General features: G+C 37.4%; 1 protein-coding gene across 1 annotated transcript in view; it reads left to right on the top strand.

The window, feature by feature from the left end:
- The first annotated feature begins 597 nt into the window (after positions 1-597).
- Positions 598-17,654, top strand: part of KDM5A (lysine demethylase 5A) — a 50,255-nt gene continuing 33,198 nt past the window's right edge. Inside the window, exons 1-10 of the mRNA XM_039364137.1 lie at positions 598-774; positions 3,389-3,466; positions 4,676-4,798; positions 6,041-6,211; positions 6,988-7,122; positions 10,834-10,939; positions 12,232-12,320; positions 15,071-15,229; positions 16,020-16,139; positions 17,316-17,474. Of these exons, the coding sequence (XP_039220071.1) occupies positions 598-774; positions 3,389-3,466; positions 4,676-4,798; positions 6,041-6,211; positions 6,988-7,122; positions 10,834-10,939; positions 12,232-12,320; positions 15,071-15,229; positions 16,020-16,139; positions 17,316-17,474 (1,317 nt within the window). The remainder of the gene's footprint in view (positions 775-3,388; positions 3,467-4,675; positions 4,799-6,040; positions 6,212-6,987; positions 7,123-10,833; positions 10,940-12,231; positions 12,321-15,070; positions 15,230-16,019; positions 16,140-17,315; positions 17,475-17,654) is intronic.

Below are 17,654 nucleotides of genomic sequence, written 5' to 3'. Positions count from 1 at the left end.
GTTCATTCTGCTCCACGACTTCGAATCCCTTAGAGCTCTCGGTTCTCTCCTATCATTTGCCGGGGCATCCATAGCTTCGTCGGATGAGGTGCTGAAGCGGACAACGCAGAGAGAGAGAGAGAGAGAGAAGCGCTTTAGACCGAGAACAGTAAAACACACATACACAACAACAGAGCCGGGACTAGATACATTTTTTGAAACAAGATCAGCGGAAGGATATGATTAGTCGCTTCCGCAAGAGAGGGGATTTAACTGAGACGCGTCACTTCCGCTGAGCCTCAAGAAGGGGAGGAAAAGGAAAAGGGGAAAAAAAACATACACACACGCAAAGCAGCAAATCCTTGCGGAGGGGGGGAGCGAACAAAAACAAACGGGGGCCTGGACCGGCCTGAGGGAGCTGCGGCCTTGCCTTCGAAGGACGGCGCTGCTTCATCGGCCGGGATCGCCTTTGCTCCTCGCTGGGTACCGGGATGTCCCTCCGCCCTCTGGTCCATCTTTAAGCGGTTTCGCCTTCCCTCCTCCTCTTCCCCCATCCCCGCGAGCCGAGCTCCTTCGTCCGGGCCCTGAGGCAGCGGCAGGAACGACGGCGCCGACGCCATGTCGGGGGACGACGACGGCCTCGATGGGCCGCACTACGTGGCAGAATTCGTGCCTCCGCCCGAGTGCCCCGTCTTCGAGCCCAGCTGGGAGGAGTTCAGCAACCCCCTCGGCTTCATCGGCCGCATCCGACCCTTGGCTGAGAAAACGGGCATCTGCAAGATCAGGCCGCCCAAGGTACGCCGGGCAGAAGGGCCGGGCCTGCGGGATATGGATGGAGACGTCTCTGGCGTTCCTCGGGTATCCTCGGAGCTGGGTCTCCGCTCTTTTAAAAAGTTGCTTCCCCCCCCCCCCGTGAACTCCCCCAATGGCCGCCCGCCGGCTCGTCCTTTAATTCGGATGGCGCTGAGCGGAAGGAGGGAAGAGGGACGGCCGGGCGTTTCTCGAGGGTTTGGGACTTTTCCCCCCGAGATCTTTTGATCCTTTGCAGCAATGGCGCCTCTGTCACGATGGGCCGACGCTGAAAGAGCGCAGGGGGGGGGGGAAATCGGGGTTAACTTTGCTTACAGCTCACTAAGCCTCCTTTGAAGCGTTTTGGGAAGCAAGAATGGAGTGGGAACGATCTGTTAGGTGAAGCAGGATAAATTCTTACTCTTAGGGAAGTACAGCGAGCTCGTAATTAGTGGTGTTTAAAATACCGTATTTATGATCAAGTCTAGCCGGCTGGCTTAATTTATCGGGAAGGAGAGATTTTGATTGGCAGTCGGTGTTGATTGCGAAGTGGTGTGGTGGCTAAGTTCTGTCAATCCACGGTAAAAAGCGCTTAGGCTTTTAAACTGTATGCTGGCCTCCATTAAAAAAAAAAGCGCATTTATCTCCTGTATCGGTCTGAGTTCTCCATTGAAATAATTTTGCTTTGTATCTCTTTGTCTAGAACTACATAGCTCCTATTGTACTGTATTTTACAGCCCCAGTAGCATTGCGTTTCTCTACTCATTTTCTTGGTTGTAAATATTTTAAAAATAGTCGGATTCTTTTTCTATTCTACATTAAAGAGCTCTTGTAGGTTAAACCGTCGTGTTAATTTGAAGAAAATCTCCTTAAAAGAGATTAGAATACATAGTCCTAAATAACTTTTCTAGTATCTGATAGACACTCCCCTTCATCACCCAAGGTCAGTCTAGATCAAGGCTTCCATCTTTGCTCCCTTTTCTGTGCAGTAGCAGTTTTATTCACCTTGCTCTTTTTAACTCTAAAAATGATGTGATCAGTTTGAGATTCAGCTCCTTTTTCCTTCTTTTCTGTCTTCTACTCCAATAATCTGGATAATGGGGAAAGCAATTATAAGTCATAGTACTTGCCAGTTTTTTTTCTTTGTCACTTAGTTATTAAGAGTTATCATAACCAAGAATTTAGTCCACGCTGACGGAGTTTTAGGCTTCAGTTTGCAAAGCAGATTGCTTTTCAGGTATAAAAAAAAATATGTGTTTAACATAGAACAACTACAATAAGTAAAATAATTCTTTGGAATGAAAAGTCTAAGCCATGCAGGTTCTTTAGGTGCAGGCAAAAACAGCCATTACATCTGTATCTCTTGTGTTTTTTTCATTAGCTTTGTGTTCAAAGCTATGGAAGTCATGTATTTGGCCTTGTGACATATTACTCTGAAGGAATGCTTATTTTTGGATCATGTCAAGTACATTATATTAAAATATCTGTTGGAATGAAACAATCGTTCACAGTCTTATTCATTTTAATGTTTCATTTTAACTTATTTAACACCCGCATAATGAATAGGTTACATGGTTAGATAACATCTTAAAAAGTAATAACCAGCCACGAATAACAGATGTTCTGATTCATAGTATTAAAAAGTTTAAAATAAACTGTCATTCTATATTCCAGTATAGCTGGCTGCAGTCTAACTCATTGCATAATTACAGATACATTTACTTAGAGAAATGCTATGCTGTTTTAAAAGTCATGAAAAGTAGCAATCACTTTAGTTGTATGAGAGAAAGGGGGGTTACAAAGAAATGAGCAGCTGATGAGTGATATGCCATTTTTAGAGTATTTATAGATAAGTAATTTGGGTCAACATATTTGTAACACTTTTTTTATTAGGAACATGCAAACAGTTCAATGCACTGATTGTTCTGTGTATGGAATGGACAAATTTGCAAAGTTCAGGCATAGAAAAAGATATATGTTCTGGACATGGACCTAAAAAAAACATTTCCAGGATGGGAAACAGAAAAAGTCAAAGTTTTTGATGGAACAAGGCAGCAGCTAAGGAAGGTAGTGGGGAAATGGGGAGAGAGCAGATGAGCTAGTGGAGTGTGTCATGCTTGAAAAGTGGCATATTGGTGCCCTGGCCATGTGGGAGAGGAATTGAAGAGGGTAAAAATACACTACCCTTTTTCTACTTATCATGAAAAATGCCTCTGAAATTTCTCTCCACCAAAATCCAGAACAACACAGATACTTGGCCGAGCAGTATCGTGCCCCAAACAATCAAGTTCAAGTTCAAGAAAGTCAGATTCTAAATAGAGTTGCGACATTGTGAATCCTAGCTTTGTTCTAACAATTTTGTATGTTTTTCTTTCTGTATAGTGATAAGCTACTGTATATGAGTTCTGGAGTTACTAGGATTACAGCATATATAATAGATCATATGAAAGCTTACTCATTTTGTAATAACTTTCTACCTGAAATATTTTCAACTTTTAATGGAATGCTTGTAAATCATTCAAATATGAAATATATATATATATATATATATGAGTGATGTGTTTGTTGTTTTATTGAAGACTTGCATTTTAAATGTAGCATTCCTTGTTTACCCCCTTAGGATTGGCAGCCTCCTTTTGCATGTGATGTGCAAAATTTTCGTTTTACTCCACGGGTGCAGCGCTTGAATGAACTGGAGGTAAGTTTCTAGTCATCGGTATTGGACTCTTTAGAATTTTTTGGTGAGATGTTCCAATGAATGATCTGAAAAGCCCATACAGTTTCTTTGTTATATTGATATAATTATACAAAATAACTCTCCCAGTATTTATGAGTAAATTTTTATTTTATTAAGTGCACATATTAAATAGCTTTTTGGTGCTACAGTAAAAATGACAGTTTACTAGAACTAATTTCTATCTGGGTTCTTTGTCAGTGCCAGTGGCTCTCTTGGACACTCCTTATTATGACAGGAGGAAAGCATAAAGTATTCATTATTTAACCATTATTGCATTCTTGATAGTTCTGCTTTGCAGCCCTTCATGAGTTAGAATATAACACAAGGGCCTGGCTATGATCCTTTTATACTGCAGGGGGAATCTACAGGAATATATTAACCTAAAGCAGTTGAAGTAGAGGAGCTAATTAGTGTATCTTATCTCTTCTACATTATGCAGTAGAGAGCACATGAGAGAAGACCTGATCAGCACTCATGTTTCATGGATTTTGGTGGAACTTAATATTGGTAATGACCAGTTCCATAGTAATGAGTATCTGTGGAAGATGAACCTGGTTCAGACTTAATATTAAGATATAGTTTAAGATTGAGAGGTTATACTGCATTATTTTGCTCTTCTTCCAATCTTGCCAGTATTTGCTTTTATCTTTATCTTGCCTTGTTTGGGCTTTATAAACATGGATTTATTTCAGCTATGACTTGTTTTAAACAAGTCATCTTTAAAGTAGGGTTCCAGCTAATCATTATTCGATTAATCACAGCTTTGATTTCAGACAATTTGAATGATTGCCCTTAATCTCCCCCTTCCCCCAGGCAAGAGAGAAGCAACATCTTTTGCCAAAGTCTCCTAAAATTTACTTAAGAGGAACTTGAAATATGGAGATTGTTATATAATTTTTGGTATACCTGTATATTATTTCTGTCTGTTTCTTTAATGATTTTCCCTGCTCTTTTTAGCCTTCACTAGAGTGTGGAATTTATTCATTTATCATATATTAAGACACACACACATCCTTGCAGACTTCATAGCAACTCCATAAGTTTGATATTTAATGTTTTCTCTGAAACAGCTGAAATGGCCTTTATTCTGTTGTTTCCATTTGTTTTTTTGTGGACAGAGAACTTTATACATCAAATTTATATGATATCTTTTGCTGGTTTGATTAATAGGCAATGACTAGAGTGAAGTTGGATTTCTTAGATCACCTAGCCAAATTCTGGGAACTTCAAGGGTCTGCATTGAAAATTCCAGTAGTAGAAAGAAAAATATTAGATCTTTATTCACTGAGTAAGGTAAGTTGAGATTCTGTAGTGCAGGCATGTCAAACTGCCAGCCCGCGGGCCGGATGCGTCATGCCAAAACAGCGCCTACATCATTGCCAGCAATGTGACGTTACGAGTTTGACATGCCTGCTGTAGTGGTTTGATGTGGGCAAGTGATGGATATCTGAACTAGTTTTCCACTATAAAGGGGGCATAACTCTTTTATAAAGAAAATATTCACATTATGGCCAAGGTAGTCAGTAACATACATCAGTGCATTCTTGTATTCAGAACTGCATTATTTTTATCTAAGGCAGCAAGGATTTTTTGTGCATATATTCTGTATCAGCAAGCTATAAAATATTGTTTTAATCTTTAAATAATTACATAATATATTTCAAGCATTCTTCAAATGTTACACCATTGTAACATTAATTTCATTTGAGAAATTAAAAAATGGATGGGCAGAGTAAGAGATCTGTTGAGATTTTTGAGAAGTTATTTTTCCAATATATCAAAAGATTCATTTTAAAAGTGTTAAATCTTCATTACAGTTCCATAGTTGGCCTAAATTAATTAGTATTGTTTATTCTTGATCAAATCTTTGTCCGAGATTCTCCCAAAACAACATTTCATGTTCCTGCTTCTATAAAGGTCTTTCTGTTCCCTCCCTAGTACATGATACATTGTTACTTCATTATTACTGTTGTGCCTTCTACTTATTTAAAACAGTTTTAGCAAAATGTAAATAAGTCCTCTATTTTAAAATCAGTTCATTTGTAATCAGCTATGTTTTCACTTTTTTCAAAGTCTATCCTTCACAAATATTTTGGTTGTTTAAACCATAAATATTGAGTTGCACAGAACAACAACAAAAATCATTTTTGCCAAATAATAATGATGGCAAACTTCATTTTGAGCATACTATACATGCTCTACTTTGCTGCTTTAAGACTCTTGATATAAACTCTCACATGAATTCCAGATTTTCTGAATTAGATAATTGCAAGTTAAATTAATGTGTTTCAGAACATTAATCAGAACTAATCAGACTGAATGTTTCAGGCTCTTGTGTGGTTAAATGGCAGATGTGTGTGCAAACTGCTTAGCTAGTTATTTACTTATGTAGATAAGAGAGAAATTTTGGAGGATGAAAATGTCTAGATCGTTTAAATGATGTTTGGAGTTTTATATCGCAGATGTAACCCTAACCCTAACCCAATCTTGATCTGTAGAACTCTGCAGCCACATTGTTTTTAACTTTTGTTTTAGATTGTTGCCAGTAAAGGAGGATTTGAAATGGTCACTAAAGAGAAGAAGTGGTCTAAAGTGGCAAGCCGATTAGGTTATTTACCAGGAAAAGCAACAGGTTCACTTTTGAAGTCACACTATGAACGGATCTTATATCCTTATGAACTTTTCCAGTCTGGTGTCAGCCTTATGGTGAGAGTATTTTATTTGCAAGAAATCAAATATACATTTTTTTTAGTGTGTACAGGGAGTCCTTGGCTTACAAGTTCATTTAGTGACCCGTTTGAAGTTACAATGGCACTGAAAAAAGTGACTTGTCCGTTTTTCACACTTACAACCATTGTAGCATCCCCATGTTCATGTGATCAAAATCCAGACACTTGGCAGCTGATTCATATTTATGACGGTCACAGTGTCCTGGAGTCATAACCTTCTGACAAGCAAATTCAATGGGAAAGCCAGATTCACTTAACAACTGTTACTAACTTAACAACTGCAGTGATTCACCCAGCTGTGGCAAGAAAGCTCGTAAAATGAGGCTAAACTCACTTAACACATGTCTCATTAGCAAGAGAAATTTTGAGCCTCAATTATCATAAATCGAGGATTACCTGTATAAGGTGGACATGTTGTCTAATGTGCATTTACTTTACTTAAAATATCTTGCTAATGAGAACCATATTATTTGGTTCTTTATTCTCTGTATGTGTATTTTTTTAGCTAGATAGGATTGGAACATTGTTGAAAGAAAGTCAAACATGAAGGATTTTGTTTGTTTGTTTGTTTTTTTGGCTAAATAAAAGCATTGGGAAAATCTGTTACGTTTCATGGGTGAATCTGTCCAAATGACATATATAATGTGTCACTATTGGCAGGCCTTTTTCTCTCAGTAACTATGTACAGTTTGAAACCAGAGTGACATCCCAGATGTAATCAATCTGTTATTGTTTTGTGTGGTGGTTCTTTAGGGCATCCAAAAGCCAAACTTGGATCTAAAAGAGAAAGTGGAAGTTGAAGAAGTTGCTGTTGATGTTCAGTCTCCTCCAAAGCAAGCTGCAAGAATGAATGTTGTGCTGAAAAGAACCAGACGCATCAAGTCCCAGGTATTCAGGCTCTTGGCTGCTACAGATAGATTGCTTTTAAGTTTAGTGTAGTGCAGAAGCATTAAAAATGCTGTGGCTTTTATCTGGTTGTAAGATTTACATAAGCAGGCCACCGTGAGTCTTTTCAAAGTAAGTATGTTAGATAAAAATTCAGTAATCTAATTAATAGTTCTTAAAAAAAAAACAGATTTTATTTGGGATAGCTGTTGAACTTTGCATGAGCATCATCTGGTATAGCATATGATTCAAACTACAAGCTGGGAAGTTTGTTTTTCTCTAAAATAAACTTCCTTTGAGGCATTGGGCAAGCTAATATCTCAAGCTTAAGTCTAAACTTGCTGTCTTATGATATAAAGTATGAAATGTTCTATCTTATACTAATTAAATATGTTTATTGAATGACATCAAAACATTTAGTACAACATTCACAACTGTTATTTCTAAGTTTGCTATATATGTTAATCTTTGTGTGTCTATAATTTGGGTGTTCACAAATTCTCTGTGTGTATATGCTTGTGCTATATCAGCATAAATAAAAGACAAGAAGTTTGGGTTCTACTCAGACTCTATTCAGATTTTTAGTGTGAGAAATAGTAAAACATTTTACAAATACATGGTTGCCAATTAAAGTAGGAAAATGCTGGCAGCAAGGAGTATTTTCTAGACAGTGTCTGGCTCTTCTGTATAATTTTCCCTGTCTTTAGTAAAATAATTATTTCCTCCAATGTGAGTTAGGACTTTTCATCAGAATTATGTGCTACCAATAATTATTTAAATTCCATTCTCTTCCTGTTTGACACAAAGAAGCCCAAGAGAAAAGCTGTGTGTAGCTTTGGCCACAAGTTCTCTTCCCTACAATTCTTAAAACTGATGTACAGCTGAGTTACTCAAACACAACAGTTGTATATGTAGGAATAATAGAAGGATCAGACAAAAAAGGGAATAAAGTTAGGTAAACCACAACTATGAGTTGTGAACTTTATGCTTGAAGAGTCCTACATTTATTGTCAACATTTCATTCAAATTTCTAAGAAAAAATGATTTTGATTTTTTGTTATTTTTCCCTTGTTTACTTTCTCAGGAAGTTCAAAACTCTTTCATTATAGGTCTGTTTGCTTCCTATCCAATTCTCAGGGTTCATCTTGTTTTGCAGCTGTTTTTGGAATTTGATATTTAAATTAGTTAGACAATTCCCACTGGCATACTTTTGTAGATTAGAGTGGTTTTCTCCAGAGTCTGCTTAAGTTTTCCTTCAAGGTTAAGGCTAAAATATATATTTTTAAAAATCTTTTCAATTCTTTAAATGTGGATTTTATAATGCATTTGTTTTGAGAAATGTCCTTTAAAGTTGTGTGCCTTTTAAAATGTATTAGTTAAGGCTGAAAGAGATCATTTCATTTTAGCATTTGAATGGCCATTTTTCCCAAATTGGGAAAGTGTATGAAAGACAAAAATAATTTCAGTTGTATTTATGTAGCTTTAATAGTAAAATGTTGATAGTTTTAAGGGATATTTGCACTGTGTTTTTACAGGCAATTCAAACAAACAGCCAAAATAAGCATCAGTAACTCCACCCCCTACTGTGAAAATTATAATTAAAATATCAGGATACTTCCCCAGTAATCTTTGTACCACAGTTTCTTAAAACACAGTTACTGTCACTAATTAGCCTTAATTGGGATTGTTGTAGAACAGAAGTAGTCAGGTTGTGACCTTGTTATCTTCTGTTAAAACTGAGTTGGGTAGATAGAAAACTTGGAGAGGCAGTCGTAGCCACAACAAAAAATGACCCAGTTACAAGCTCTTTTGTTATATTAGTAAGGTCACCAACTTTTTTACAATGAAAAGGAGGACACAAATAAATTGAAGAAAAAAATATTGTAAATAAAAGAAACATTTTATTAATTGCAACAATAATACAGGATACACTATAATATGATAAATGCATAATAAAAATATTTGTAACAATAACATTTTATATTGTAATTATGCTTACATGCCATGCCCCTGCCCGCAGCCGCCCCACCAACATTGCTGCCCCGCCGTGTAGAGCGGGCCCCACGACTCCCAAAGCACCAGCTGTGCCGGCTCCGGCCCCGGGGGGCTAGCCTGCCATTGACACACCCCGCCTGCAGCCGCCCCACCAGCACCACCGCCCACCCTGCACAGCCCCATGTAGAGCAGGTCCTGCGGCTCCCACAGCACGGGGGCAGCCAGCCACCGCCACCCATCACACCTCCACCCACAGCACCCCTGCTGCCCCTGCCTCTTGCGCCCGCAGCCATTATTGCCCTAGCAGGGCGGAAGATCAAGAGAAAGTTACCGTGGCGTCGCCACTGCAGTCTCCTCCAGGTATCTTTGGGACTAACTAGGATATGGTGTAGTTGGGTAGCAGGGAGGGGTGCAAAGTTCCTGCCAATTCGCCTTCGCTGCAGACAACTTACATGTGCAAAGTTTGCCGGCTGGGTGTTTTGGGGCGCTCAGCAGCAATTCCTATTGGCTTTTGAAAGCTAATAGGGGGAATAGCACAGCTCATGCAAAAGTTGAAAAAAAAACCATCAAAAGAAGGTGCCGGAATGCCGTTCTGAGCGTTATATGAGGAAAAAAAAGCCCCACAAATTAGTCTTCAAATATTGAAAAGGAGGACATGTAGGAGGACACTTTTCAAGGGAGGACAAAACTTTAAAAAGGAGGACTGTCCTCCCTAAAGGAGGACGGTTGGTCACCTTAATATTAGTATGATTTGAATATTCAGAACAAAATTAAACAATTAACTATTTTCAGAAATAATAGCCTTGTGGATAAAATTATAAAATTATTTCAAAATGTTAAGAATCCGGCAAACAATTCTGTATGTTTGAGAATTTCTGTATGCAATATCTGGATGTGAAATTGATCAATTTTTTTAAAAAATGTAGTTACTAATAGAATTGTGGTTTGAATCAAAACTGGTTTTGAATCTTTTTTCTTTTAAGCAGTTACTAGGTTTTAAAATTGGATAAGGTAAAACAAAATCATTTTAATCTGATTTTTCTGAGTCTCGGTTTGTCTTCTGGTATTCCACATCTTTTCACCACCAAGATTTTCAGCATTTTCTTAAGAATATGAAATGTTAAACATTTATTTAGAAAATCTGTTTAAATATTTAATTTGTGCAAAAGAAAGCAGTTATTGGATGTATAAGGAATTGTAGGCTAGAATATCAGATAAACAGCTGATGCTTATTATGGGCTATAGGTAATTGTATTTTTGCTCATGAGATACATAATAGAATATACATGCTTTTGGATCTAAAGCAAATTAGGATATAAATGACATTAAATAAAATATCAAAAAATTGTATTCTTATTTTTTCAACACTTTCCTTTAATAAATAATATCTTTTTTCCTAACTGATTGGGAAAAGTTCTATTTAAAATGCATAGTAGATGGTGTCTATATGTAGAAGTATGCAGTTTAATTATCTTCTATTAGTAGTTTGAATGCTATTCCAAGAAGGATAATTTGTTTCATTAGTCTGAAACATGTTGAAGATAGTGTTGGAAATTAAAATAATGTTTATCCTTTGAGGTGTCTTAATAGCATTGTTCTTGAAAAAGATATCTCTGAGAGTTGAATTTGATCCAGCTCATAACATTTAGTCATCCAGCATGGAAAGTAAATACTTTCAGCCTAAATACAAATGGTGAGTTTATGTAATCTTGTCTTTAGGCAGAGGCAGGAGAGATGAGTAGAAATACTGAATTGAAGAAGCTTCAGATATTTGGAGCAGGACCAAAGATGATGGGATTGGCATTGGGGACAAAGGAAAAGGAAGGTAAGATTGCAATTCAATTAACTGTTGAATTTTTATTATTGGGAATGCAGAATTTTACCACCATTCATATAATTCTTAACAACTGGTATAATGTTATGAGTGGCTCGTCCCACTCGTGCTGGCAGAGGAAGCATACTGCAGGTCCCATTAGCCCGATTATTCTGGTTGGTGGGATCCAGCAGAAGGGCCTTTTCTGCTGTTGCTCCTGTCTTCTGGAACATCTTGCTCCGCCCCAATATGAGGTTGGTCCCAACCCTTTTATCCTTTCATAAAGGCTAAAGATGTGGCTCAAAATGGGGAAACAATACAGTGGAGATGGTTGATCGAGTAATAACACATCCCACCCCCCCAGTCCACCCCACCCTCCCCATATGTCCTTAGATTTTAATGTTTGATTTTAATATATTTATGTTTTAATGTATATGTATAGACATATTTTAATTACTTAAGCTGCCCAGAGTTACTCTATGATAAGTTGGGCAGTCAATAAATTTTATAAATGAAGAAATAAAATGATTAAGATATTTTCAGTCCTGATACTGTAAAATGTTTATCTCCTTAGCTTCGTTTAGTATTGTAAATACTGGATATTACACAGTTGTGTATATGTAATTAGTTGTCATTTCTTGGAGCAAATGCAAAATGAATTATTGTGAGGCTTTTAAGGTATCCAAATAGTGTTGTGGCCTCTTGTAAATTCCATATTCTTGGTTTAACAAAATAATGGGGTATCTGTTAAAATGGCATTATTTAGGCATAAAATTGTGAATGAACTAGTAAGTAAGGGTTTATTGCTGTTGGAAAAGATACATTACTGTACATTTTAAATTAAATTTAATTGGGAAGGATTAGGTAAAAGACATTATCTTGGTGTAGGGTTGTGGATGCTTAGGATATTCTGTTTGTGAATCTAGCAACTGCTGACCAAAACGAGCTTCTGCAATTGTATATCTGGATTGGCTTTTCTCAATCCATTCTAAAAACACATTTCTGGGAATGTGTTTTTAGAATGGATGCTTTGGTCTGAAAATCACGATCCCCAGATTTCCCACTTTGCAATAGACTGATTTGTGCCGTTATCCCCACATTAAATAATATTAAGGGAAAAAAGCTAGAGATCTGTCCTACCCATATTTTTCTGACTTCCATTTTTTTAAATTATGAATTTTTTAAGATGAAAGAGATAAATAATTGAGAACCTGTTTTCGATTCCCTTGGCAAAATGTTTTGTGAACTGCTATGTTGTTGCCCTTGTTGCAGTCATGTGACTAATGGGTCATTCTCTTTTTCAGATGATGTTCCTCGGAGACGCAAAGGTACCAGATCTGAGGCTTTTGGTATGCAGATGAGGCAGCGGAAAGGGGCACTATCTGTCAACTTTGTAAGTTTGCTTTACAACATGTCACTCATTGATACCTTGCCGCTTGTCTAGGCTGGGAAGATATAGGTAAAGGAATTTGAAAATAAAATGCCTTCATTTTATTAAAGTTGTTTGAAAATTGGGGAGGTAATATCTATTGCTGTGTTTATGAATTGTAGTCCATTATTAAAATCTGTAGTTCAGTCTATAGTTTTTGAAGTCCAGTTTTTACTCAGACTAAAACTCTAGTTTGTGCATTCTCTTCTCAAAAACTACTGACAATGTGACAAAATGTTTTATCCTCACCAATAAAGTGTTGGACAGCTGCCACGTTTTGCCTACTAGTGTTAGATTTTATTACCACTATGTTATGGCTAGGGAAAGTTATTCAATTACTCATTTTCTGCATTGTTATCAAGTAGAATTGGGTGCTGTACTTTATTACTAGATGTTACCAATATTTCAAGAGCCTGTGTAAAATGAAATGAAAATATTACCCTTCCAAATTTTGGAGCCCGTGAATATAGATCTAATTCAGGTAGTCCTCATTTAAGGACAGTAATTGGGACTGACAACTCCATTGCTAAGCAGTACAGTTGTAAAGTCCAATGTCAGGTGACCATACCAACCTAGGAAAATATTAGCAGTTCCAATTGCTGCTGTTAGGCAAAACTGCATTCGTTAGGCCTAATATCACACGATTGCCATTTTGACCTACTACTGGCTTCCCCAGTGACTTTGCTGGTAAGAAGCGGGCAATGAAATGGTGATCACAGGACTGCGAGATGCTGCAACCATCATAATTGCAAGGCAACTGCTAAGTGCCCAAATCATGATCATGACTACAGGGATACTGCGATGGCCACAACTACAAGTTTTAAAACTCATTACAACTCAACAGATGTAAAACTCATTCAGCACCATCATAAGTTCAAAAAACTTTTGAACTAGTAGTTGTTAAATGAGGACTACCTACACTAAGTATGAATTTTTATTTTATCCTAGATAGATTTTCCATTTTTGATCCTAACTAAGCGATCTGACCCTAACTGAATATTTCATCTGTTGTAGTTATGAATCACTGGATACTTGTGTTATGAGCCATTTTTAATAATGAATTTTCCCTGTTTGTGACTCTACAGGTTTTTAAATATTGAAATCCAGTATATGTTTTACTTGATTTCTGTAAACTCCTGGATTGAATATTGTTTAAATATAGAAACAAAAAAAAAACTGATAGAAGAAAAAGACCTAGTAGTCCACTGAGTCTGTCATTTGGGTTTTTATTTTATTTTAATTTTAATTTTTTACTTTTTGTCAGATGATGAGCCTGTGTTTATCCCAAGCATGTTTAAACTCAGTTACTGATGATTGACCCACTGTCAGCCTGAGCTTGACTTTTGGATTGCAAAGATATACTGTGGTTTGTTTAGTTTGGGCCTAATGTGTAGTATAAACTCAGCTGTTGTGCTTTGCAAACTATATATTATTGACTTAGTATGGCCTCTGAACCATGCCTTTGTGGCTTATTTCACAAATCAACAAATTGTTAGAGCAAACAAGAACTATAATGCTCAAGTCTAAACTTAATTTGCTTTCTGAATAAAAAAATAAAATCTAGTATGAGCTAAGATTTGTTAAAGAGCATGGCCCTGGATTTTAAAAATTGAATTGTAAAGTTCTGACAATGTTAAATTTCTCACTAAAATTATAGGTTACAATTATAGGTACATTTTTCATTAAAATGTACTAAAATTCAGAAATGCAACTACCATTGGCAAATTCATACACAAATATTTCATTAATATAAAGATAAGGGAATTAGATTTTTAACTAAAGTATCTCCACAGGGGATGTTTATGAATGTAGAAAACAATTCAACATTGAGATGTTTTTATATATAGTAACCCATTTCAAGTGTCCAAAGCACCATTTTGAGCATCTTGGAAGTGGTTTATAGCAGCAGTCCCCAGCCTTTCTGGCTTGGTCGACTGGGAGGGGGGGAAGAGGCGATGGTTCCATGTGAGTGGCAGACTCATGCAAATGAAGTGCACACGCAACGTTCCCCCTGCCACTTGCGCAGCCAGGTTCCGGGCTGCAGCCTAGGGTTTGGGGTCCTCTGCTTTATAGCTTGGAAAAGGATATTTTCTCCTCAAAATATCTGGAATGCTGAAAGCAAGCTATTTTTTCCCTTTATGGAGGGACATTGTGAACTCCAAAGGGTTCACATATCCCTATTTAAAAATAGGGATATGTGGATTAGAGAGCCAGTTTGGTCTAGAGAGCTAGTGGTTAAGGCATTGGGCTAGAAAACGGAAGACTAGGTTGAAGTCCTGCCTTAGCCGTGAAAGCCAGCTGGGTGAGTTTGGGCCAGTCCTTCTCTCTCAGTCCAATAGGGTTATTATTGTGGGGAAAATAGAAGAAGGAAGATGTGTTGGATTGTTTCTAAAAATAAAAGTGGGATACAAATAAATAAGTTCAAATTTGTAAGGCAAACATTGCTATCTTTCTATCTCTGACCTCAGTAGCAACTCTCCCTTTTATGGCATTTGTTTACTAGGAAGTAGATTTCTGATTTCTTTAGAATTTGTATGGGAGTTGGTGCAGATGTACAACTCCATCCCTCATTACTGTCCACTGTAGAGAACCAGATGTTTCCCATTTTAAGTTTTGGAAATTAACTGTGGCATGAAGGATAGAAATGCATTTATGTAATAACTGTCGGATTATATATAATGTCATGAAATTACAAGAAGTTTACTTTTCTCCAGGTTGACTTATACGTCTGCTTGTTTTGTGGTCGGGGAAACAATGAGGATAAATTATTGCTCTGTGATGGGTGTGATGACAGTTACCATACTTTTTGCTTAATACCTCCTTTGCCTGATGTTCCCAAAGGTGACTGGAGATGCCCCAAATGTGTTGCTGAGGTACAGTTTTTCTGACATATACAGCATAGCACAAAATACTCATATTGCCAGAGAAAAATGTGTGGCTTATTTGATTCATTCATATGCATGTACACACATACACACAAGGAAATCTCTGTTAATTATGGCTATCTAGGCTTCTATAGCAAATGTGGTAATATCTGGCATTTGGTGCATTATTTTTATGTTTCTAATAGAAGGGGCTTTCTGTAAAATAATTTTGCAGAATACAAAATAGTAAGTATAAGGCTTAGAGAGCTTGTAGCTGAAAAAAACTTGAGAGCTTAGCTTACTTCGAGATGATGCTAAGGAAGCTGTGGAACATGCCGCTGAATGACTGTGGCAGATATTGGTGTCTCTTCAAAATTCACAAATTGAGCTTAGTTTGTTTCTTAACCTTCTTATTTCTATAATGGACTGCAGTAAGTGCAAGCTTTAGATTTTGGAAAACGTGCCTATCTCTTAGATAGTCTAGTTGGCCCCTCTTCCTTAAATCCCAGTCTAGAATTGTTTTATCTGTAGAAATTAATTGCAAACTTTATTTTTCTTAAAATTTGGTGAGAAAAAGATAAGAGATAGTCTGACGCAGTGGTTCTCAACCTTTTTATACAGCGACCCCGGTCATAAGGACGCGGCGCGCATGCGCGGCGCCGCCCCCTGAGGGGAAAAAATGGCGGATCGCGTTGTTTGGCGACCCCCGTAAAATGGTCGTTTGACCCCAAATGGGGTTGCGACCCACAGGTTGAGAACTGCTGGTCTGACGTAATAAATGCTACTTTTCTTCTTCTAGGAGTGTAACAAACCACGGGAAGCCTTTGGCTTTGAACAAGCTGTTCGAGAGTACAGCCTCCAAAGCTTTGGTGAGATGGCAGATAACTTCAAGTCGGATTATTTCAATATGCCAGTTCATGTAAGTGGGTCATTGTTAATATCTTCATGACAGCAGGTTATATGTGTTGTATTGAGGGATATGGTAAAATTCAGCATGATATGGTCCAACCTGTTTGTAAGTGAGTCCCTCAGATTCTGCAAGTTGTAGAAAGTTTTATGAATAATTTATTTGACAGTTGGTATATTTTTACGACTTAAATGCTTTTAGTTTTCTTTTAGAATTATATTAATTTTATAGAAATTAGAAAAGGGAAATTGAGTTTTTCAGGACACCGTGGATTATTGATTGTTTAATGGCCAGGATATCAGAGCTCATTGGTGCAGTCATGTAAAAAAGGTACTGTAGTTCTCTCCAAAATGGCAGATGTTTACGCGATATGCAGAAAGCCTTTTTCTTTAAATTCCAATCAGCATTACCATAACTTCGCCAAACTTTGAATGTGACCACCTTAATAAAACTTGTCACAGCAAAGTTCTTCCTAAGTCCTGCTTATCTATCTTACAAACTTTTCATTGGTGTTATCACGAGATTCATATCTCATCTTTGTTTTGTTCAAGACAGCATACATAAAACTCCTATCTCCTGTTTTTGCTCCAGCAAGTGCGACTTTTTGAGGTCGGTTAAGCTGAAAGAGTGGCCCAAAGTCAACCAGCCGGCTTTTTTTACCTAAGGGGGAACTAGAACTCATGGACTCCTAATTTGCAGTTCAGCAACTGTTGCTCCAATAGTCTATGAATCTCTTCTTTAAAGTTAAAATAACAGCATAGAATTCAACTTGTATTTTCAGCTGCACTGTGTGAAAAATAGCCCAGGACAAATTATATTAAAATTGCCTAAAGCCCAAAGAAAATGTACTGATGCTTTCTTTACATCTCTTTTTATCAATTATGAATACTGACCCTACAGCAGGGGGTCTCCAACTTTGGCAACTTTAAGACTTGTGGACTTCAACTCCCAGAATTCCTCAGCCAGCTTTGCTGGCTGAGGAATTCTGGGAGTTGAAGTCCACAAGTCTTAAAAGTTGCCAAGGTTGGAGACCCCTGCCCTACAGTATGCATTAAAATGCAAACAATTTAAATGTGTGCTAAGAAAAGTAACACAAATTAAGTTATAAGTACTTGCAAGCCACTTACTATGGCTTGCAGACTTCGAAACCCGAGCTCCTCTTGATGGTTTTTCTCCTGGTCTTTTCAGATGGTTCCTACAGAATTGGTGGAGAAGGAATTTTGGCGACTTGTGAGCAGCATTGAAGAGGACGTAATTGTGGAATATGGAGCTGATATCTCATCCAAAGATTTTGGAAGTGGCTTTCCTGTAAAGGATGGGAGGCACAAGCTAATGCCAGAAGAGGAGGTGTGGCCAGGATATACAACCTTGATGTAGTTTGCATGCTAGAAGGCAATATTTTAACTGGGTTTAAGCTTAATGCATTTAATGATTTTCCAATATTGAGAAGAGATAAGATGTTTAATGTACAGTTTAATGTTCTTTCTGTTGTTCTGTTGGCTGTAATTGCATCTGGCATCAGCATGC

The sequence above is a fragment of the Crotalus tigris genome, unplaced genomic scaffold (genome assembly GCF_016545835.1).
Source record: "Crotalus tigris isolate CLP2741 ecotype Arizona unplaced genomic scaffold, ASM1654583v1 scf7180000019663.277103, whole genome shotgun sequence".
Classification (NCBI taxonomy): domain Eukaryota; kingdom Metazoa; phylum Chordata; class Lepidosauria; order Squamata; family Viperidae; genus Crotalus; species Crotalus tigris.
This window is presented reverse-complemented; position numbering and strand designations above follow the sequence as displayed.